Source organism: Ranitomeya imitator, chromosome 4 (genome assembly GCF_032444005.1).
Source record: "Ranitomeya imitator isolate aRanImi1 chromosome 4, aRanImi1.pri, whole genome shotgun sequence".
NCBI lineage: Eukaryota > Metazoa > Chordata > Amphibia > Anura > Dendrobatidae > Ranitomeya > Ranitomeya imitator.
Genome location: NC_091285.1, coordinates 515,593,413 through 515,613,161, shown reverse-complemented (window position 1 = coordinate 515,613,161; position 19,749 = coordinate 515,593,413). Strand labels below are relative to the sequence as shown.

Sequence of the window (19,749 nt, the reverse complement as noted above, 5' to 3'; positions counted from 1 at the left end):
TATATTAATTATTTTGTAAGAAGTGTAATTGTTCATTGTACTATTTTAATGTTTTTACTTTTTATATTCTGTATGAATTTTTATAGTAATGAAATGTCTTTGAGATGCTGTTTTATTGTGAGAAATAAATCTTTTAAATTTTTTTTTTACAATATCGTGTCTTTGGTTTTTATTCGTATAAAACACGCCGCTTCTTACTTGTGTTGTAACATTGGGTCATATTATAACTTGTGTTGTGACATTGGTGCATATCTCTTCTGTGTATATAAGGCAGCCACAAGGATAAAACCTGCTACAATGTGAATAAACACAACTTGCAATGGCCTCAGTAGATAACAAATAACTTTGCAGATGCCATCTTCAGGACACAAAAAAGAGAAAGCAAATATCAATTCAGGTACAATACAAGTACAAATGTGTTATAAAACAAAGTTCTGCTTCACAAAGATCACCAAACAGCATGAGTTTGTACAAAAATATCTGACCCTCAGATAACACAGCTGTTTTCTGAGATAGCTAATACAAAAAACAAATAACCTCAGATGCCATCTTCAGGACACAATAACTTTTCTGTTTGTGAGAATAAACATTTATGGGGTACGCAAATACAACAACAATTGCTTGACCTAGGTGCTATAAGCCGCTGACCCACAGTTAACCTAATTTAGGTAATGTTCACCATTTAGTTAGTGTTTGAGAATACTTTTCACATAACAGGCTGTAGGATTGCATACAGAAACATCAGACCTATTCACTATATGGATACACTGTGAATAAAACAAAAGCTTACAGAATCAAACTCGGGGCTACGTATAAAATCTATTATAAAACAAATGAAAAAGGTGTTATAAACCACGTGTAAAATAAATACACGACTAGGCTATAATTATAAACATGTGTTATTCCACAAAATACGGGAATAATATCAAAACTACAACAAATTAAACTATATTAAACTATATCAAAAGGGGAAATCAAACAAGGAGGGACAGCTGGATACCAGCCGTCAGACAAGGGGAGGGGAGGGGTCCAGCCGTCAAACAAGGGGAGGGGAGGGGTTACACACTTTGATACACTTTGATAGGGGCGGGGCACCTGTCAGATTGAGTTTGACGAAACCTGGCTATTATACACTACTCATTCTAACAGAGCATACGCATTGCCAGTCCATTCTAACAGAGCATGCGCACTGCCAGTCCATTCTAACAGAGCATGCGCACTGCCAGTCCATTCTAACAGACCATGCGCACCACCAGTCCATTCTAACAGAGCATGCGCACTGTCAGTGCATTCTAACAGAGCATGCGCACTGCCAGTCCATTCTAACAGAGCATGCGTACTGCCAGCCCATTCTATCAGAGCATGCGCACTGCCAGTCCATTCTAACAGACCATGCGCACCACCAGTCCATTCTAACAGAGCATGCGCACTGTCAGTGCATTCTAACAGAGCATGCGCACTGCCAGCCCATTCTATCAGAGCATGTGCACTGCCAGTCCATTCTAACCGAACATGCGCACTAACAGTCCATTCTAATAGAGGATGCGCAACGACAGTCCATTCTAGCCGAGGATGCGCACTGCCAGTCCATTCTAACAGAGCATGCGCACTGACAGTCCACTCTATCCGAGCATGCGCACTGACAGTCCATTCTAATAGAGGATGCGCAACGACAGTCCATTCTAGCCGAGGATGCGCACTGCCAGTCCATTCTAACAGAGCATGCATACTGCCAGTCCATTCTATCCGAGCTTGCGCACTGCCAGTCCACACTAGCCGAGCATGTGCACTGACAGTCCATTCTATCCGAGCATGCGCACTGACAGTCCATTCCAGCCGAGCATGCGCACTGACAGTCCATTCTAACAGAGTATGCGCACTGCCAGTCCATTCTAACAGAGCATACGCATTGCCAGTCCATTCTAACAGAGCATGCGCACTGCCAGTTCATTCTAACAGAGCATGCGCACTGCCAGTCCATTCTAACAGACCATGCGCACTGCCAGTCCATTCTAACAGACCATGCGCACTGCCAGTCCATTCTAACAGACCATGCGCACTGCCAGTCCATTCTAACAGACCATGCGCACCACCAGTCCATTCTAACAGAGCATGCGCACTGTCAGTGCATTCTAACAGAGCATGCGCACTGCCAGTCCATTCTAACAGAGCATGCGTACTGCCAGCCCATTCTATCAGAGCATGCGCACTGCCAGTCCATTCTAACAGACCATGCGCACCACCAGTCCATTCTAACAGAGCATGCGCACTGTCAGTGCATTCTAACAGAGCATGCGCACTGCCAGTCCATTCTAACAGAACATGCGTACTGCCAGCCCATTCTATCAGAGCATGCGCACTGCCAGTCCATTCTAACAGAGCATGCGCACTGCCAGTCCATTCTAATGGGGAAAAAAGTGCCATGTGCTGCCTATGGGTGAGGGCGCCAGCGTCGGACCTCCACTGATCAATATGTTACCATTTGTCCTTTGGATAGGTGAGAAAGGGATTGTCCAAGGAAAAACAGTTAAGATACCAAAGATTGATTAACCCCTCAAATAGCTTAATCCCTTTTGTTAAAGGTTATGACCTGATTGCAGGCTATTCTAAAGGAACAAACCATGCTAAACTCGCCTTCAGAGGGTCCTCCATCAAGTCTCACCGCTGCTCCCTAGCTCTGGCTGCAGCAGTGATATCACAACTGCAGCGTTGCAGCCAATCACTAAATTCAGCCACTGATTGGATGACATTGTCAGCACCGCAGCCAAAGCCAAAAACCGGGAACAGCGATGAGGCTCGCCACTGGATCTGTGGAAGGTCTACAGTCAAGGATTACATTTAATGAAATGGAACAACCCCTTTAACCTGTACTATCTTATGATTTCAGAACAATAAAGAGCTCAGTCCTGAGGAGACCTGGTCACCACCCTCACACGCTTCCCAGGAAACATTGTTTTTGGCTCACAAGACTATCGCCATGAGATGGGTGGATGGAAGACCCCTGCGGATTTCACACTGGGTCAATATGGTGAATACTACAGCTTCCTATGAGAGAGTGGTGTATAAAATAGACACTGTCCTGAAATATATGATAAGGTAGGGCAGCCTTGGTTTGATTCCCCTTTGATTCACATTATTCCTCAGGTGATGAGGACTATTCGCCAATAATAAAACATGTGATATTTGGTGGCTGACATGGGAGTCTCATTGTTTTGGGTAAGATATTAGACCCTTATGTGTTAAGACCAAGGTTAACTTTGTCAGACAGTGTTAACGAGCGATGAGACACACTGTTTGTTTTATGATGAACCTTGTTATGTTCTAGGTTCTTCAATAAAATGAGTTTAAAGAAAAAAAAAAAAAAAAAAACAAGCCCCGTCCTGTGTTGCCCCCACTCTGTAACCCTCTCCAGACCAGGTCACTTTTCATTTTTACACTGTTTTTTTCCAAGAGCCATAACTCTGCCTTGCCATTTTTGCACACCCATTACTTTCTTATATTTCAGTTGGTGGACTTGTTTCTTGCAATGTGAGCTGACATTTTTATTAGAACCATTTTGATAAATTTTTTTAAAAATTTTGGTGGACGTGCAAACCAAAAACAGCAATCCTTGATGTTTACGTTCTTTACACTGTATTCCATTTGGGTTGGATAATTTCATAGACTTGGACTTTTGGATGTGGTGATACCAAATATGTTATTTTTTATTTCTTTATTTTGGATGGGTAAACGGTGTTGATACAAACTTATTTATTTTTTTGTACCATTTTTAAAAACATTTTATTACACTACTATTTAACTGACTTTCGAATCCCCCTTAGGACCCGAGATCACTTAATCTCTTGTACTATATACTGCAATGCTTGAGCATTTCAGCATATAGTCAAAATGGCAATCTCCTGTAAAGCCCAGCCTGTGACCGGGCTTCAGAGGAATACAAAGAGGATGGCGACGAGGGTCTTCAGAAAAGCCCCGGCTACCATTCGGCACCATGCGATCTCGTTGCGGATGGAGGTCAAAGGTGAGCGCCTGTTATAACCATAGAAATGTCGCAGTCAAAAATTGACAGCAGCATCTAAATAGTTAAAAGAGCAGAAATAAGAGCCAGTCCCTACACCTGTACAGAACACATGCAGTAAATACACTTCGTGGTGCCGTGCAATGGTAATAAATGCAGTTATGGAGCGGAGCGACCATGTATATACCCATGTGTCATAAATACATTTCCTAGGCATTACATTCTCAGGGTTACAGCCCTTTGACAGTGTGCGGAGTATTACCTGAGCCCCCTTCATGATCTTCTTGGCCTTAGAATTGAGATAGTAATCTCCCCAGAGGGTCTTCAGCAGCACGGTGGGCTTAACGCCAAGTTTCTGACTATACAGCTGGGCAAAGTGATCGATTCTATACATAGGGAGAAAAAAAAATAGGGGGGAAAAAGGTTTTAAGTGTGTTAGTAGCTTTCATACCATTTCTAAGGCGAAGTCCCCAGGATAAGTAATTGCTGAGCTTTGGATGCTGTAGATTTTCTGTTGGATAATTTGTTTTTTCGCTGAGTTTTTACATGCAGCATCACATTTTTTCAGCGGCCATTTAGTCTCTTTTTATGTCAGGTTTTAAATAAAGCCGCATTGTCCTGTCACTCATCTGGGATAAAACAGTATTGATAAAGTCATGTGTGGATTGGATGCGTTTTCAGTGCACTTTTTACTTGTGGATTCTCCTAATTTCATTCAAGACCAAGGAAAAAACTGCAAATAAAACACATTTAACGCAAGAGAAATTGTCACGTTGCGGATTTAAAAAAAAAAAAAAGCTCCCCAGGACAGTTTCTGCATCGCAAAAATAACAAAAAATAAACAGTGGGAATTAGACTTCTATAAATCCCATCCACTTTGCTGGAACGGTAAGTTACTGCGGTTTTTTTACACATAAAAAACAAACAAAAAGAAAAGATGCAGCGTCAAAACCTCCCCCAAATATTCACTGTGGTAATGTAACCATAGAGGTACCACAACCTGATCATAGGGCGCACAGCTGCTGCAGGGACAAACAGACACTGGCCATATGTTACAGAGCAGCCATCAGTAAGTGCAGCGCCCCTGTAACACCACCACCGGAAAAACAAGCATCACAGCCATGGGGTGAAATCTATGGGCTGCTTATGAAGAAGTGCCGGCTCCTCAGAGAAAATCTCTGCAGATGCTCTATGGCATGGATGCTAGATTAGGGTCCAGAACAGGAGACCCCTCTATTACCTTAGTGTCCCCTAATTCGGAATCTGAAATATGTCATTTCCAGTAATTGCTGTAACGCCATTATCTTCCATAATTACAATAGCTGCAATGTCAGCAGACAGTCACCTCTTCCTACTATGAAAGCAGTAGTCTGTAATCTGAGGCTCGGGCCACATTACAGAAACCTGACAATGAAGAGCAACTATAACCTATATGTTTTATACCTCTTACATATGACAGGGCATGAAATGGTCTGCAGGTGGAGGTCTGGGTAATGAGTATCCCACTGATCACTCAATACTCTAGACACGTGCCCTGCCCCGGGGACGCACCGGCCGCCCTGCCCCGGGGACGCACCGGCCGCCCTGCCCCGGGGACGCACCGGCCGCCCTGCCCCGGGGACGCACCGGCCGCCCTGCCCCGGGGACGCACCGGCCGCCCTGCCCCGGGGACGCACCGGCCGCCCTGCCCCGGGGACGCACCGGCCGCCCTGCCCCGGGGACGCACCGGCCGCCCTGCCCCGGGGACGCACCGGCCGCCCTGCCCCGGGGACGCACCGGCCGCCCTGCCCCGGGGACGCACCGGCCGCCCTGCCCCGGGGACGCACCGGCCGCCCTGCCCCGGGGACGCACCGGCCGCCCTGCCCCGGGGACGCACCGGCCGCCCTGCCCCGGGGACGCACCGGCCGCCCTGCCCCGGGGACGCACCGGCCGCCCTGCCCCGGGGACGCACCGGCCGCCCTGCCCCGGGGACGCACCGGCCGCCCTGCCCCGGGGACGCACCGGCCGCACTGCCCCGGGGACGCACCGGCCGCCCTGCCCCGGGGACGCACCGGCCGCCCTGCCCCGGGGACGCACCGGCCGCCCTGCCCCGGGGACGCACCGGCCGCCCTGCCCCGGGGACGCACCGGCCGCCCTGCCCCGGGGACGCACCGGCCGCCCTGCCCCGGGGACGCACCGGCAGCACTGCCCCGGGGACGCACCGGCAGCACTGCCCCGGGGACGCACCGGCAGCACTGCCCCGGGGACGCACCGGCCGCCCTGCCCCGGGGACGCACCGGCCGCCCTGCCCCGGGGACGCACCGGCCGCCCTGCCCCGGGGACGCACCGGCCGCCCTGCCCCGGGGACGCACCGGCCGCCCTGCCCCGGGGACGCACCGGCCGCCCTGCCCCGGGGACGCACCGGCCGCCCTGCCCCGGGGACGCACCGGCCGCTCTGCCCCGGGGACGCACCGGACGCTCCGTAAAACAGAAGCCAGGACATCAGAGCTTAAACAATCAGTATTAATATCTCTTCTGCTTTCTGTCTCCAAATCCAGAATATATAGTAACCACAATTAAAAGTGAAAGTCCCTCATTCTTCATCATGAAAGTCCCTATTTATTTGCCATGTGCCATTATAAACAATTAACCTTTCCCCAACTGATCGGCAGTAGGTAAAAGTTGTCTACACGGTACCTGACCAGCTTCACTGAAGCGATCGCCATTCTATACAACGATGATTTAATAGCCCAGAAAACGCACTCAGTTAGGAATAAATAGTCTTGTAGACTCTTCCATTAAACAGAATATTACTGATTCCATCATAAGCAGAGAAACGATGTGATAGCAGAAACACACCTGCTTTATGTAGGAATGTACACATCATTTATAATAAAGGCTGGGAACGGTGAACTGGAAAATCACCTAAACTGAACCCACAGGGGCGGCAGCTGCAGAGCCACAGCACCATCTAGTGCCCAATAATGAGTACTGCCAAAGATTACCACCAATGCCCACAGGCAGCCAATATGACGAGCTGCGAACATAGTAACATATTAACATAGTAACATAGTTAGTAAGGCCGAAAAAAGACATTTGTCCATCCAGTTCAGCCTATATTCCATCATAATAAATCCCCAGATCTACGTCCTTCTACAGAACCTAATAATTGTATGATACAATATTGTTCTGCTCCAGGAAGACATCCAGGCCTCTCTTGAACCCCTCGACTGAGTTCGCCATCACCACCTCCTCAGGCAAGCAATTCCAGATTCTCACTGCCCTAACAGTAAAGAATCCTCTTCTATGTTGGTGGAAAAACCTTCTCTCCTCCAGACGCAAAGAATGCCCCCTTGTGCCCGTCACCTTCCTTGGTATAAACAGATCCTCAGCGAGATATTTGTATTGTCCCCTTATATACTTATACATGGTTATTAGATCGCCCCTCAGTCGCCTTTTTTCTAGACTAAATAATCCTAATTTCGCTAATCTATCTGGGTATTGTAGTTCTCCCATCCCCTTTATTAATTTTGTTGCCCTCCTTTGTACTCTCTCTAGTTCCATTATATCCTTCCTGAGCACCGGTGCCCAAAACTGGACACAGTACTCCATGTGCGGTCTAACTAGGGATTTGTACAGAGGCAGTATAATGCTCTCATCATGTGTATCCAGACCTCTTTTAATGCACCCCATGATCCTGTTTGCCTTGGCAGCTGCTGCCTGGCACTGGCTGCTCCAGGTAAGTTTAGAACTACTTGAACTACTGATGGAGTCATTTTGACTCCTTTCGTTTTTTATTTCTCTTCTGTGACTACATTTTTCAGAATTCCGGCTTGAAACTCGGTGACTTTTCCTCAAATATGATGTGAAAAAAGATTTTGTGAGAATAAATAATTTTGGTAAAAAACTTGCGCGTTTTTTTCAAAATTTACCAAGAACTACTGAAGGGAGTCATTTTGACTCCCTACTATATTTTGAGGTCCTTTTGTCACTAAATGTTGCTATAAAGTTTTGTGCATAATTTTTTCACTCTGTCTTATTTACCCTGATGTTCATATAGATGTAGTTCAATTTACATGTCAACTTTTCACATTTTCCTTGTGTTTTACCTGCTTGTATTACTGTATTACTGTGTAATGCTGAACAAAATAGCTTGTTTACTCTAGGCTCTTATCTTATGCTAATGAAGGGTGGTGTTTTTCTAAGGTCCTAGCAGGAGACAGTATTCTGGATAGTAACTTTACTTTCAGTTCAGCTGAAGAGACAAAGAGAACAGACGCAGACATACGAGCTCTGAAGACTCATACAGGTATGAATTGTTATGAAATAGTTTAGCTGTCTGTCAACTGATTCAGCCCACCTACTTTTGAAGGTGGCAGAACAGTTATTATTTCTTTTAGTTTTAATTTCATTTCTATTTTTCAGCAGGGAACTATATAGAATTATGGAATTTGTGAGGAATATGGAGAGAAGACGTTTGATAAAGCCTCAGGATATTCTGGCTACTTTGCAATCCATACCGGAGGATGAATCGGAATCCGAATTGCAGGAACAAGTATTTGATTCTGACAGTGATGAAGATTTCATTCCTCAGAACATATCAAGTGAATCTGAAGACTCAGAAGGAACAAATCCAGAAGGTAAGTAGTTATGTGTATTTATTTGTTCTTCCACACACTGAGTTAGGGCCTGTGCACACTAGCAGAATTCTGGCTGAATAGCCATCTGGATATTCTTGCCGCAATACAGGCCGTACCTGCCCGCTCATGCCTGAAGCTCCGCTCCGAACCCCGGGCTGGAGCCGCTGTCAGGGACAGAGCAGCGCTTGCTTACGCGCGAGCGCGGCTCCGTCCCAGACAGCGGCTCCAGCCCGGGGTTCGGAGCGGAGCTTCAGGTATGAAACTCCGCTCTGTACCTGAGCGGGCAGGTACGGGCCGGATTGTGGTGAGAATATCCGGTCGGATATTCCGCCGCTAATCCAGCCAGTGTGCACGGACACTTACAAAACAAAAATTCTAAATATTCATCAACTTTTTTCCAGATATTCCAAGCACATCAACTGGGGATCGGGCTCATGCAGTTATGTTGCCTCGTGACCATCCTCCTGGTCGTGGACAGAAAAAATCAGCAAAACGTCCCAGAAATGAAAGAACAACAGATAACGATGGCGGCGAAGGTAATGCAACAACAAACACCAGAGAAGGCGAATCTGAAGGAATACTAGTTTCAGCGGATGGTTTTCAATGGAAACCTGTTGAAATTGGACAACACTTGCCTGGTAGGCGTGACAGCCAAAATATTCTTCGAGAAGCACCTGGCCCTACAGGATACGCCAGAAGAAATATCATTATCGATAGTCCTTTGAGCGCATGGCGTTTATTTTTTGATTCATATATATTGACACATATAAAGAACTGTACGCTTGCAGAAGCATGCAGGAACAATAATTTACAGTTTACTCTATCTGATGAGGAGCTAGATGCATTCATTGCGATATTCTATGCTCGTGGAATATCTGGCACGAACCGTCACTCGATTAGCAGTATTTGGTGTAATGACTGGGGAATACCGTTTTACAAAGTGACAATGTCTAGGGACCGCTTTGTTGAAATTATGAGGTTTCTCAGATTTGATGAGAAATCTACTCGATCGGAGAGACTGCAAACGGACAAGTTTGCTCTATTTTCTACTGTGTGGGACAGGTTTATTGAAAATTGTATTGCGTGTTACAAACCTGGCCCATACATAACGGTGCATGAGCAACTTTTCCCAAGCAAAACTAGGTGTCCATTCACGCAGTACATGCCTTCCAAACCAGATAAATATGGCCACAAATATTGGCTAGCTGTTGATAAGGAGAGCAAATATCTGGCAAATGGCTTCCCTTATCTAGGCAAAGATGACACACGCCGTGCTGAGGACCGTTTAGCTGACCATGTGGTAATGAAGTTATTGGACCCGTTTTTGAAAAAAGGTCGCAATGTTACAACTGATAATTATTTTACTTCATTAAAATTAGCTAAACAGCTAAAAAGCAAAGGAACAACCATCGTGGGAACACTGAATAAGATAAGGCGAGAAGTGCCTAAAGAAATAAAATCCATGAAAGAGGAATTGTACAACACTAAAGTGTTTAGAAATGAAGACAATTTTACACTTACAGTATATCAAGGAAAGCCCAACAAAAATGTTGTCATTTTGAGTTCCGTCCATCCAGATGTTGTTGTTGCGTCTGATTCCGCTAAAAAAACTCCAGAAACGGTAAAGTTTTACAATGAAACAAAATATGGAGTAGATGTAGTGGATCAGATGGCACGAAAATATACCACACGAACATCCACAAGGAGATGGCCTGTTCATGCATTTGAAAATGCCTTAGACTTTGCGGGTATAAATGCATGTATAATATTCAAGGAGATTACCCACCAAAAAATGTCACGCAAGGCATTTTTGCAAACGCTTGTGAGAGAGTTGAGTGGTCCTTATGTCACAGATAGGGAAAAGGGTTCCACGTCCCAAGTTTCTACATGTTCAGAAGTGATGGTTCAAACAAAATTTTGCCAGATCAAAGAAAAGTGCAAGAAAAATAGATCCGTCGGCAATTGTAAGACTTGTGGTAAGTCTGTGTGGGCAATGTACTGCCATAAATCAAAGGCAATGCCTAAAATGCGAAACACCAAATGTTTAGAAGGTGAATTCTGCGCCATATTTTCATTTTTATGCTCCTCCACCTACATTTTCTCTGCTTTTTGTTCTTCAGTTGTTGTTTATATGTGTGCACTTGAATAAAAAAAAATGTTTGAAAAGCATTAAGCTACTTACTGGTAGCGGCATTTCTCGGAGGCCCATGACAGCACGACGAGAGAGGGGATCTGCCCATTAGGAACAGGAAACCTACAGATACAAAAGGGCGGTACCTCTCCCTTGCCTCAGTTGTATTTCAGAGTCTTGAGAGGACTACCGCGGTTAGTGGTACACAAAAATATACACTATATACAGATTATATACAAAATATCAGACATCTATTGGGACTGGTATCGTATTGTGAAATATATACATTTATAGGAAGTGCAACCCCCAGTGAATAGGGAGGGAACTAAGGGTGCTGTCATGGGCCTCCGAGAAATGCCGCTACCAGTAAGTAGCTTAATGCTTTACTCGGACTCCCATGACAGCACGACGAGAGAATTACAGAGATGTAAGCTTCCTTAGGGAGGGACTATGGCCTGTAGCACCCTTAACCCGAATGTGAGATCAGAGGAAGCCCCCAAATCCAACCTATAGTGCTTAAAGAAGGTGGACGGGGATGACCATGTGGCCGCCTTACATATCTGGTCGATTGATACTCCAGACTTTTCCGCCCAGGATGTAGCCATGGCCCTGGTGGAATGCGCCCTCAGATGCTGCGGAGCCGGACCTCCACCTGCAGTGTAAGCCAAAGAGATAGCCTCCCTAATCCACTTTGCTAGAGTGTATTTTGATACCCTAAGTCCCTTTCTAGGGTTTTGGAAGGATAGAAACAACGCATTATCCTTCTTCCATGTGTCAGTAATAGAGATGTATTCTAGCAGGCATCTCCTAACGTCTAATGTATGAAGAAGTTCTTCTTTAGGGTTGGAAGGATTGGGAAGGAAGGATGGTAAAACTATCTCTTGTGTCCTGTGGAACTGTGATGACACTTTTGGTAAATAGGCTGGGTCCGGTCTGAGGATTACTCTGTCTGGTAGAAACTCTGTATAAGGGGATACCCTGGAGAGCGCTTGTATGTCTCCAACTCTGCGAGCAGATGTAATTGCAACCAGAAAGGCTGTTTTAAGAGATAGGGCCTTAATTGAAGCTGTTTGTAATGGTTCAAATGGCTCTCTAGTCAATGCTGACAGGACTAGGTTGAGATCCCAAGGCATAGATCTATCCTTATGTATGGGTCTAGCTCTAATAGAAGCTTTAATGAACCTTGAGATCCAATAATTATTGGCGATGTTACATGAAAATAGAGCCCCTAGGGCCGAGACCTGTACTCTTAGGGTACTAGTGGATAGATTTAATTCTAGGCCCTTCTGCAGAAACTCTAAGATTTGTTTTATAGGTATTCCCTCTTCTAAATTAAAATCAGAAGAGGCCAGAAATTTCCGCCAGGTCCTAGCGTAGATTGTTGTAGTTATCTGTTTTCTACTTTTCATAAGGGTCTCAATTAGACTCGAGGAGAACCCTTTGCTTTTTAGTAACGCCCTTTCAAAATCCATGCCGTTAAATGGAGACTCTTTACTTGAGGATGGCTGATCGGCCCCTGGTAGAGCAGATCTGGAATGTCCGGAAGTACCCAGGGGTCCTCCACAGACATGGTCCTGAGCCAAGTGAACCAGGCCCTTCTGGGCCAAAATGGGGCAATCAATATAACTCTGGCTCGATCTTCCCTTATCTTCCTGACTACTAAGGGGATCAGGCCCAGTGGAGGAAATGCATATGCCAGTCGAAAACCCAACTGATCAGAAAAGCGTCTACCGACAGAGGATTTTCTCTGGGATTTAGGGAACAAAATTTTGTTGTCTTCCGGTTGTCCCTGGTAGCAAATAAGTCTACTTCTGGATGACCCCATTTGTGGACGATCTGATCGAACACGCCATTGTTTAGGGACCACTCCCCTTGTCTCAGGGTGTTGCGGCTTAGAAAGTCCGCTTTGATGTTTTCTTTTCCTCTTATGTGCAAAGCAGTTAGAGATAAGAAGTAACTTTCTGCTGTCTGGAACAGACGATCCGCCACTTTCATCAGTGACTCGGAATGAGTTCCACCCTGATGATTTATGTATGCGACCGCCACCTGGTTGTCCGATAGGATCTTGACATGATGACCCTGCAGATATGAGAGGAATTTTTTCACTGATAGCTCTACTGCCATTAACTCTTTCTGGTTGGAAGAGGCTGATGTCAGGGGAGGGAACCATAGGCCCTGAACTGTCATGTCATCTATGTGTGCTCCCCAACCCGTAGGGCTAGCGTCTGTAGTTACAACACGCGTAGCCTGAGACACCCAGGGAACTCCCGCCGATAAGTTCTTACTATCCAGCCACCACCTAAGAGATGTGAGAGCTTTTGGACCTAAGGTAATCTGATTCTGCAGGGACCCCTGTAAGATTCTATTATTAACCAGCACCTCGGATTGTAAAGGTCTGGTGTGGAACTGGGCCCAACGGACGGCGGGAATGCAAGAGGTTAAAGAACCCAGTAGAGACATAGCCTGTCTAAGGGTCATGGATGGTTTGTCAATTGCCCTAGACACCTGCTGTTGGATATGTAACAACTTGTCGGGTGGAAGACAACACTGTTGGGATTCTGAGTTTAATAATAATCCCAAAAATCTTTGTATTTTCTGGGGCTGTAAACGAGATTTTTCGTAATTTATGATCCACCCCAGATGCTCGAGTTTGGCTGTGGCTGACTCTAGCTGAGAACGGCAATGGTCTGCAGAGCTCCCTACTATAAGAAAGTCATCCAAGTAGGGAATAATTAGGATGTCAGACTCTCGTAAGTGTGCCATGACTTCGGCCACTAGCTTTGTAAACACTCTAGGAGCTGATGATAAGCCAAAGGGAAGAGCTCTGAACTGGAAATGGCGAACCTGGCCCCCCATTGACACAGCTACTCTCAGGAATTTCTGGAAGTGTTCATGTATTGGAACATGATAGTATGCATCTTTTAGATCTACCACTACCATGAAACAGTGATTAAACAACATCTTTATTGCTGAGTTGATTGTTTCCATCTTAAATGACTCATTGACCAGAAACTCATTAAGACATCTGAGATTAATGATCGTTCTAAACGAATCGTCTGGTTTCTTAATCAGAAAAAGAGGAGAGTAAAACCCCCTCCCTCTTTCTGATTCCGGAATTTCAATCAACACTCTTTTGGAACATAAGTTGATAACCTCGGCTTCCAGGGCTGCTTGCTCAAGGGGGGAGGAACGTAATGGGGTCAATTTAAATCTGTCACTAGGCCAGAGATTGAAGTCCAGTTTTAGACCTTCAGTAATGATGCCTCTGACCCATTTACTGTTGGTAATGTTAAGCCAAGCTGGAGAAAATGCTGACAGCCTGCCCCCCACCGGAACCGCTAGTCATTGGTCTGGTTTTTTCTGCTCCTTTCAGGAACGGCGAAACATATAGCCCGTACCTCTACCGCGTCTGTCCTCCCATCTAAAACTTTCTCTAGTGGGAGAGGACCCGCGTTTCTTCCCGCGACCAAATCTCCTTCGACTGAACGGCCGGCGGTAAGATGGATATAGATTGGGAAATTTCTTTTTATCATCCCCTGCTTTTTCCAACAACTCGTCCAGTGTTGGACCGAAGAGATATTGACCTTCGCACGGGATGGCGCAGAGCTTGGTTCTAGACTGAATGTCCCCTGACCAGCATTTCAGCCACAAGGCCCTGCGAGCAGCGTTGGATAGTCCTGCCGCTCTGGCCGCCATTCTGACAGAGTCCACCGATGCGTCCGATAGGAAGGCTGCAGCATTCTGAATAGTTGGTAGGGTCTTCAGAATAGGGTCTTTGGATGCACCGTCCTTAAGTTGAGACTCTAACTGATCTAGCCAGACCATTAAAGATCTGGCCGTACATGTTGCCGCCACGGCTGGTCTGAGAGACCCAGCCGCCATCTCCCAGGTACCCTTAAGGAATATGTCTGCCTTCCTGTCCAGAGGATCCTTGAGGGTCCCCATATCGTCAAAGGGTAAAGAGGCCTTCTTTGACGCCTTCGCCACAGCCGCGTCTAATTTAGGAGCTTTATCCCATGTCTCTACAACCGGATCGTCAAAGGGATACCTGCGTTTTAACGCTGGTGGAAAGGCTCCTTTTTTTCAGGTTTCTTCCATTCTCTAAGAATCAAGTCCTGAATTTTTTCGTTTACCGGAAAGGATCTATGTTTCCTACGATCAAGCCCGCTAAACATCATCTCCTGTCTCGAGGGTTGTGGTTTAGGTTCCTCTATACCCATGGTGCCTCTGACTGATTTGACAACTTTGTCGATTCTATCCAAGGGTAGACAGAATCGTCCTGACTCCTCATCAGATGAAGAGGAGAGAGGACTTGAGAGATAGGAATTCTCCTCTCCTTCTTCTCCTGAAGAATTAGAGTCCAAGGGAGTCCTATGTTTTGAGCCTTCTGCTTGGGATAGGGACCGTAGTGATTCCCTTACTTCCAGCCGGATCATTTCCCTCAGACTTGCCGGAGTTACGGACTCTTCTGCTACCTAGGGGAGGACAATATAGGAGATAACTAATATCTGACCTAATGTCACTACCACCAACCCTCTCCTGTAGACCTCACCGTCTGCTGTATACAGGGGGCACATAACTTTTTTGCACAAGAGTCAGGTAGAGGGACTCCACAGAGGGCACATTCCTTATGCTTAGACTTCCCCGTACTCTTCTTCCCCTAGAAGATAAAGTATAAAGGGGCCTGCGTCACCGAGTGAACTTTCACGTAGCTCACTTACCCGTGCGCCAAAGTATAGTACCGGAATCCGAGGGGTCTCTTTAGCCGAAGCTCTGGATCCTTGTTCGGAAGAGCTCTTACGACTAGGTTGGTCGCCTCTCTCCTTCTGTTTGGGCTTCTGACGTACCTCGTCTGGCAGCTGCTGCTGCTCACCACCACTCTCCATGACGAAATGCGACCAAAAGCAGGGATTGTTATCTCCACCTGCATAAGTACCCCTTGGATCCGGTCAGCAGATGGGTCAGCGCTGTCCCTATTGGTCAAGGATACAGCAGAGGGCAGGAGGACTTGCGGCAGAAGACCGGCATACAGACGTGATGGGCGCCGCCATTTTGGAACGACTGCGCATGCGCAGACGTCCACGCTGAGAGCTGTGCAGGACGCCGGGGATGGAGTGCGGCGCTCCGGGAGCTCACCCACACGCCTGAACCCGGCATCCGCAGCCCCACCATACCGCTGCACCACCAATGGGAATACTTACCTGCGCTGACATGATGGAGGCAGGAAATCCTCCGGACTCCTCTCCCTGCTGTGAACGCCACTGCCGTGAAGTCCAGCAAGGACCACCGTGGCGTCTCCAGGGATCTCCGCACCGGCCGAGGTAGGAGACCCCCCCGCTACCGTAATCGGCCGGCCGGCCTGGGCCTTCTGTCTGTAGGCACCCGTCCCCTCAGGAACAGGAAACCAACTGAGGCAAGGGAGAGGTACCGCCCTTTTGTATCTGTAGGTTTCCTGTTCCTAATGGGCGGATCCCCTCTCTCGTCGTGCTGTCATGGGAGTCCGAGTAAAACGTCTATTATAATTATTGTTATTTTCTGTAGAAAAATAAGAAAAGCAGAAAAAAAACAATCAAAAGCATTACTGTTGGATCTCACAATAATAATACATTACAAAAAATATAATTATTAATAAATAACCACAAATGAAACTCTAAAAATAAACGAAAACAAGCAAGGAGTCAAAATGACTCCTTTCAGTAGTTCTAGGTGGGGTCACGAGTCCAGTAGTCCTAGTGTTAACTAGGATCCCCAAGTCCTTCTCCCTGTCAGATTTACCCAGTGGTTTCCCATTCAGTGTGTAATGGTGATATTGATTCCTTCTTCCCATGTGTATAACCTTACATTTATCATTGTTAAACCTCATCTGCCACCTTTCAGCCCAAGTTTCCAACTTATCCAGATCCATCTGTAGCAGAATACTATCTTCTCTTGTATTAACTGCTTTACATAGTTTTGTATCATCTGCAAATATCGATATTTTACTGTGTAAACCTTCTACCAGATCATTAATGAATATGTTGAAGAGAACAGGTCCCAATACCGACCCCTGCGGTACCCCACTGGTCACAGCGACCCAGTTAGAGACTATACCATTTATAACCACCCTCTGCTTTCTATCACTAAGCCAGTTACTAACCCATTTACACACATTTTCCCCCAGACCAAGCATTCTCATTTTGTGTACCAACCTCTTGTGCGGCACGGTATCAAACGCTTTGGAAAAATCGAGATATATCACGTCCAATGACTCACTGGGTGCACTACTGATTCCAGAACGGGGCCCATCATTGTAGATGTTACTGAGCATTCCTTGTAACAGAAATACGTACGCTACTCACCTGGTAGCAGTGTTTTTTCAGGAGCCATGACAGCACAACGAGAGAGGGGATCCGCCCTTCAGGGACAGGAAACCTCAGACATAAAAAGGGCGGCACCTCACTCCCCCGTCAGTTGGTTTACAGAGTATGAAAGGACCTTCTAGGTTATTAGCACATAAACAATATTAATATATGGTACAATTCACCCAGTGAATAAACTTAGGAATTAACTAAAGGAAGTGTTGAACCCATAAAGCAAAGAGGGTAGGGAATATAAGGGTGCTGTCATGGCTCCTGAAAAAACACTGCTACCAGGTGAGTAGCGTACGTATTTATTCAGTCGCCATGACAGCACAACGAGAGACTTTCAGAGAAGTGAAAAGTGACTAGGGAGGGATAATAGCCTCCAGCACCCTTCTCCCAAACGTGAGGTCGGAGGAGCCACCTAGATCTAACCTATAGTGTCTAAGAAAGGTGGATGGAGAAGACCATGTGGCCGCCTTACAGATGTCTTCAATCGACACTTCTGCTCTCTCAGCCCAGGATGTGGCTACCGCACGAGTGGAGTGAGCCTTTATTCCTTCTGGAACTTCCACGCCACCTGCGGTATAAGCAAGAGATATCGCCTCCCTAATCCATCTGGCTAGCGTATTCTTTGATACTCTAAGCCCCTTCCTAACTCCCTGGTAGGATAAAAATAAGGAGTGATCTTTCTTCCAGGTGTCTGTTACTGAAATGTATTTGAGAAGGCACCTACGTACGTCTAAACAATGAAATCTCTGTTCCTTATCGTTAGAGGGATTAGGACAAAATGAAGGCAGGACCACCTCCTGAGATCTATGAAATTTTGACGCAACCTTTGGAAGATAAAGAGGGTCAGGCCTCATCACCACTCTATCTTCCGTAAATTGCATATATGGACGTTGTCTGGACAATGCCTGTAGATCACTAACCCTTCTAGCCGATGTGAGGGCAACTAAGAGGGCTGTTTTGACCGACAGGATCTTGATTGGGAGAGAGTCAATAGGCTCGAACGGAGCTTTTGTTAGAGCCGAGAGCACAAGATTTAGGTCCCATGGAACTATTCTCTGTTTAATAACCGGCCTGGATCTGGTGACCGCTTTGAAAAACCTTGTTATCCAGTGATTACTAGCTATGTTGGAATTATATAGTGCCCCTAGAGCCGAAACCTGAACTCTAAGGGTGCTGGTGGCTAAGCCTAAATCTAGGCCCTTCTGTAGAAATTCTAGGATCTGAGCAATATCAGGTTTCTGATCGATCTGTGCTCCTGAGCTTGATAGGAACTTCCTCCATATCCTAACATAAATGCTAGTCGTGGAGGCTTTCCTACTTTTAAGCAGCGTATTTACAAGGTTCTGAGAGAATCCCTTCTTTTTCAGAAGTGACCTCTCAAGTTCCACGCTGTCAGATGTAAGTTGGCTACTCGTGGATGCAAAACTGGACCCTGGGAGAGGAGGTCTGGAATTTCTGGGAGAATCCATGGTTGGGAAATGGACATGCTTCTTAACCATGGGAACCAAGACCTTCTGGGCCAGAATGGAGCTATTAATATAACTCGGGCTTTGTCTTCCCGAATCTTCCTCAGCACTAAAGGAATTAGATTCAGAGGGGGAAACGCATAGGCGAGACTGAAGTTCCAGGAGATCAGAAGAGCGTCGATCGCGTACGGGTTGTCTCTTGGGTCTAGGGAACAGAATTGATGAAGTTTCTTGTTTCCTCGACTGGCAAACAGATCTATCTCTGGACGTCCCCACAACCGTACGATCTGATCGAAGACAGCCGGTTTTAGAGACCAGTCCCCTTGTTTGAGCTCGTTGCGGCTTAAATAATCGGCCATGGTGTTTAGTTTTCCCTTTATATGAAGGGCCGTAAGGGAGAGTAGGTGATTTTCGGCCATCTGAAAAATACGATTTGTAACGTTCATTAATGACCTAGACCGTGTACCTCCTTGGTGGTTCACATAAGCAACGGTCACCTGGTTGTCAGAGAGTAGTCTAACATGTCTACCCTGCAGAGGTACAAGGAATGCATTCAAGGCGCGTTCTACCGCCAACAATTCCTTTAGATTGGAAGACGTGTCCCGCTCAGACTGGGACCACAGACCCTGAATGCAATCATCTTCCCAGTGTGCCCCCCAACCCGTGGGGCTAGCATCAGTAGTTATTACTCGTGTTATTTGATTTGTCCAAGGTACCCCTCTACGCAGATTCGGAATGTGCGTCCACCAAATTAGTGAATCAGTGGTCTCCGTAGATAGAGAAAATTTTCTATCAAGGTTAGCGCCCAGCCGACGAAAATTATGCAGAACATCCCACTGTAGAGACCTGGAGTGAAACTGTGCCCACAGCACCGCCGGAAAACAAGAAGTAAGGGAACCCAAAAGTGACATTGCACTTCTTAAGGAGATAACGGGATTATTAATTGCTCTTGAGGCTAGACGATGAATACTATCAACCTTTGAGTCCGGCAGGCGACATTCCTGCTGACTTGAATCTACAATAAGACCCAAGAACTGCTGTGATGTTAAGGGCTGAAGACGCGATTTTTTAAGATTGATAATCCATCCTAAGTTATGTAATGCTGCCATCACCTTCTCCAACTGGTCTTTACAGTGTGACTCTGAATGCCCAACAATCAATAAAT

At 46.3% G+C, this 19,749-nt stretch overlaps 1 protein-coding gene across 2 annotated transcripts in view; it reads right to left on the bottom strand.

The window, feature by feature from the left end:
* The window catches only part of EFL1 (elongation factor like GTPase 1), a 488,390-nt gene that overhangs the window by 391,971 nt on the left and 76,670 nt on the right, over nucleotides 1–19,749 (bottom strand). For both annotated transcript variants that reach the window (XM_069766104.1, XM_069766103.1), the window contains exon 8: nucleotides 4,281–4,404. In XM_069766104.1, coding sequence (XP_069622205.1) covers nucleotides 4,281–4,404 — 124 coding nt within the window. The remainder of the gene's footprint in view (nucleotides 1–4,280; nucleotides 4,405–19,749) is intronic.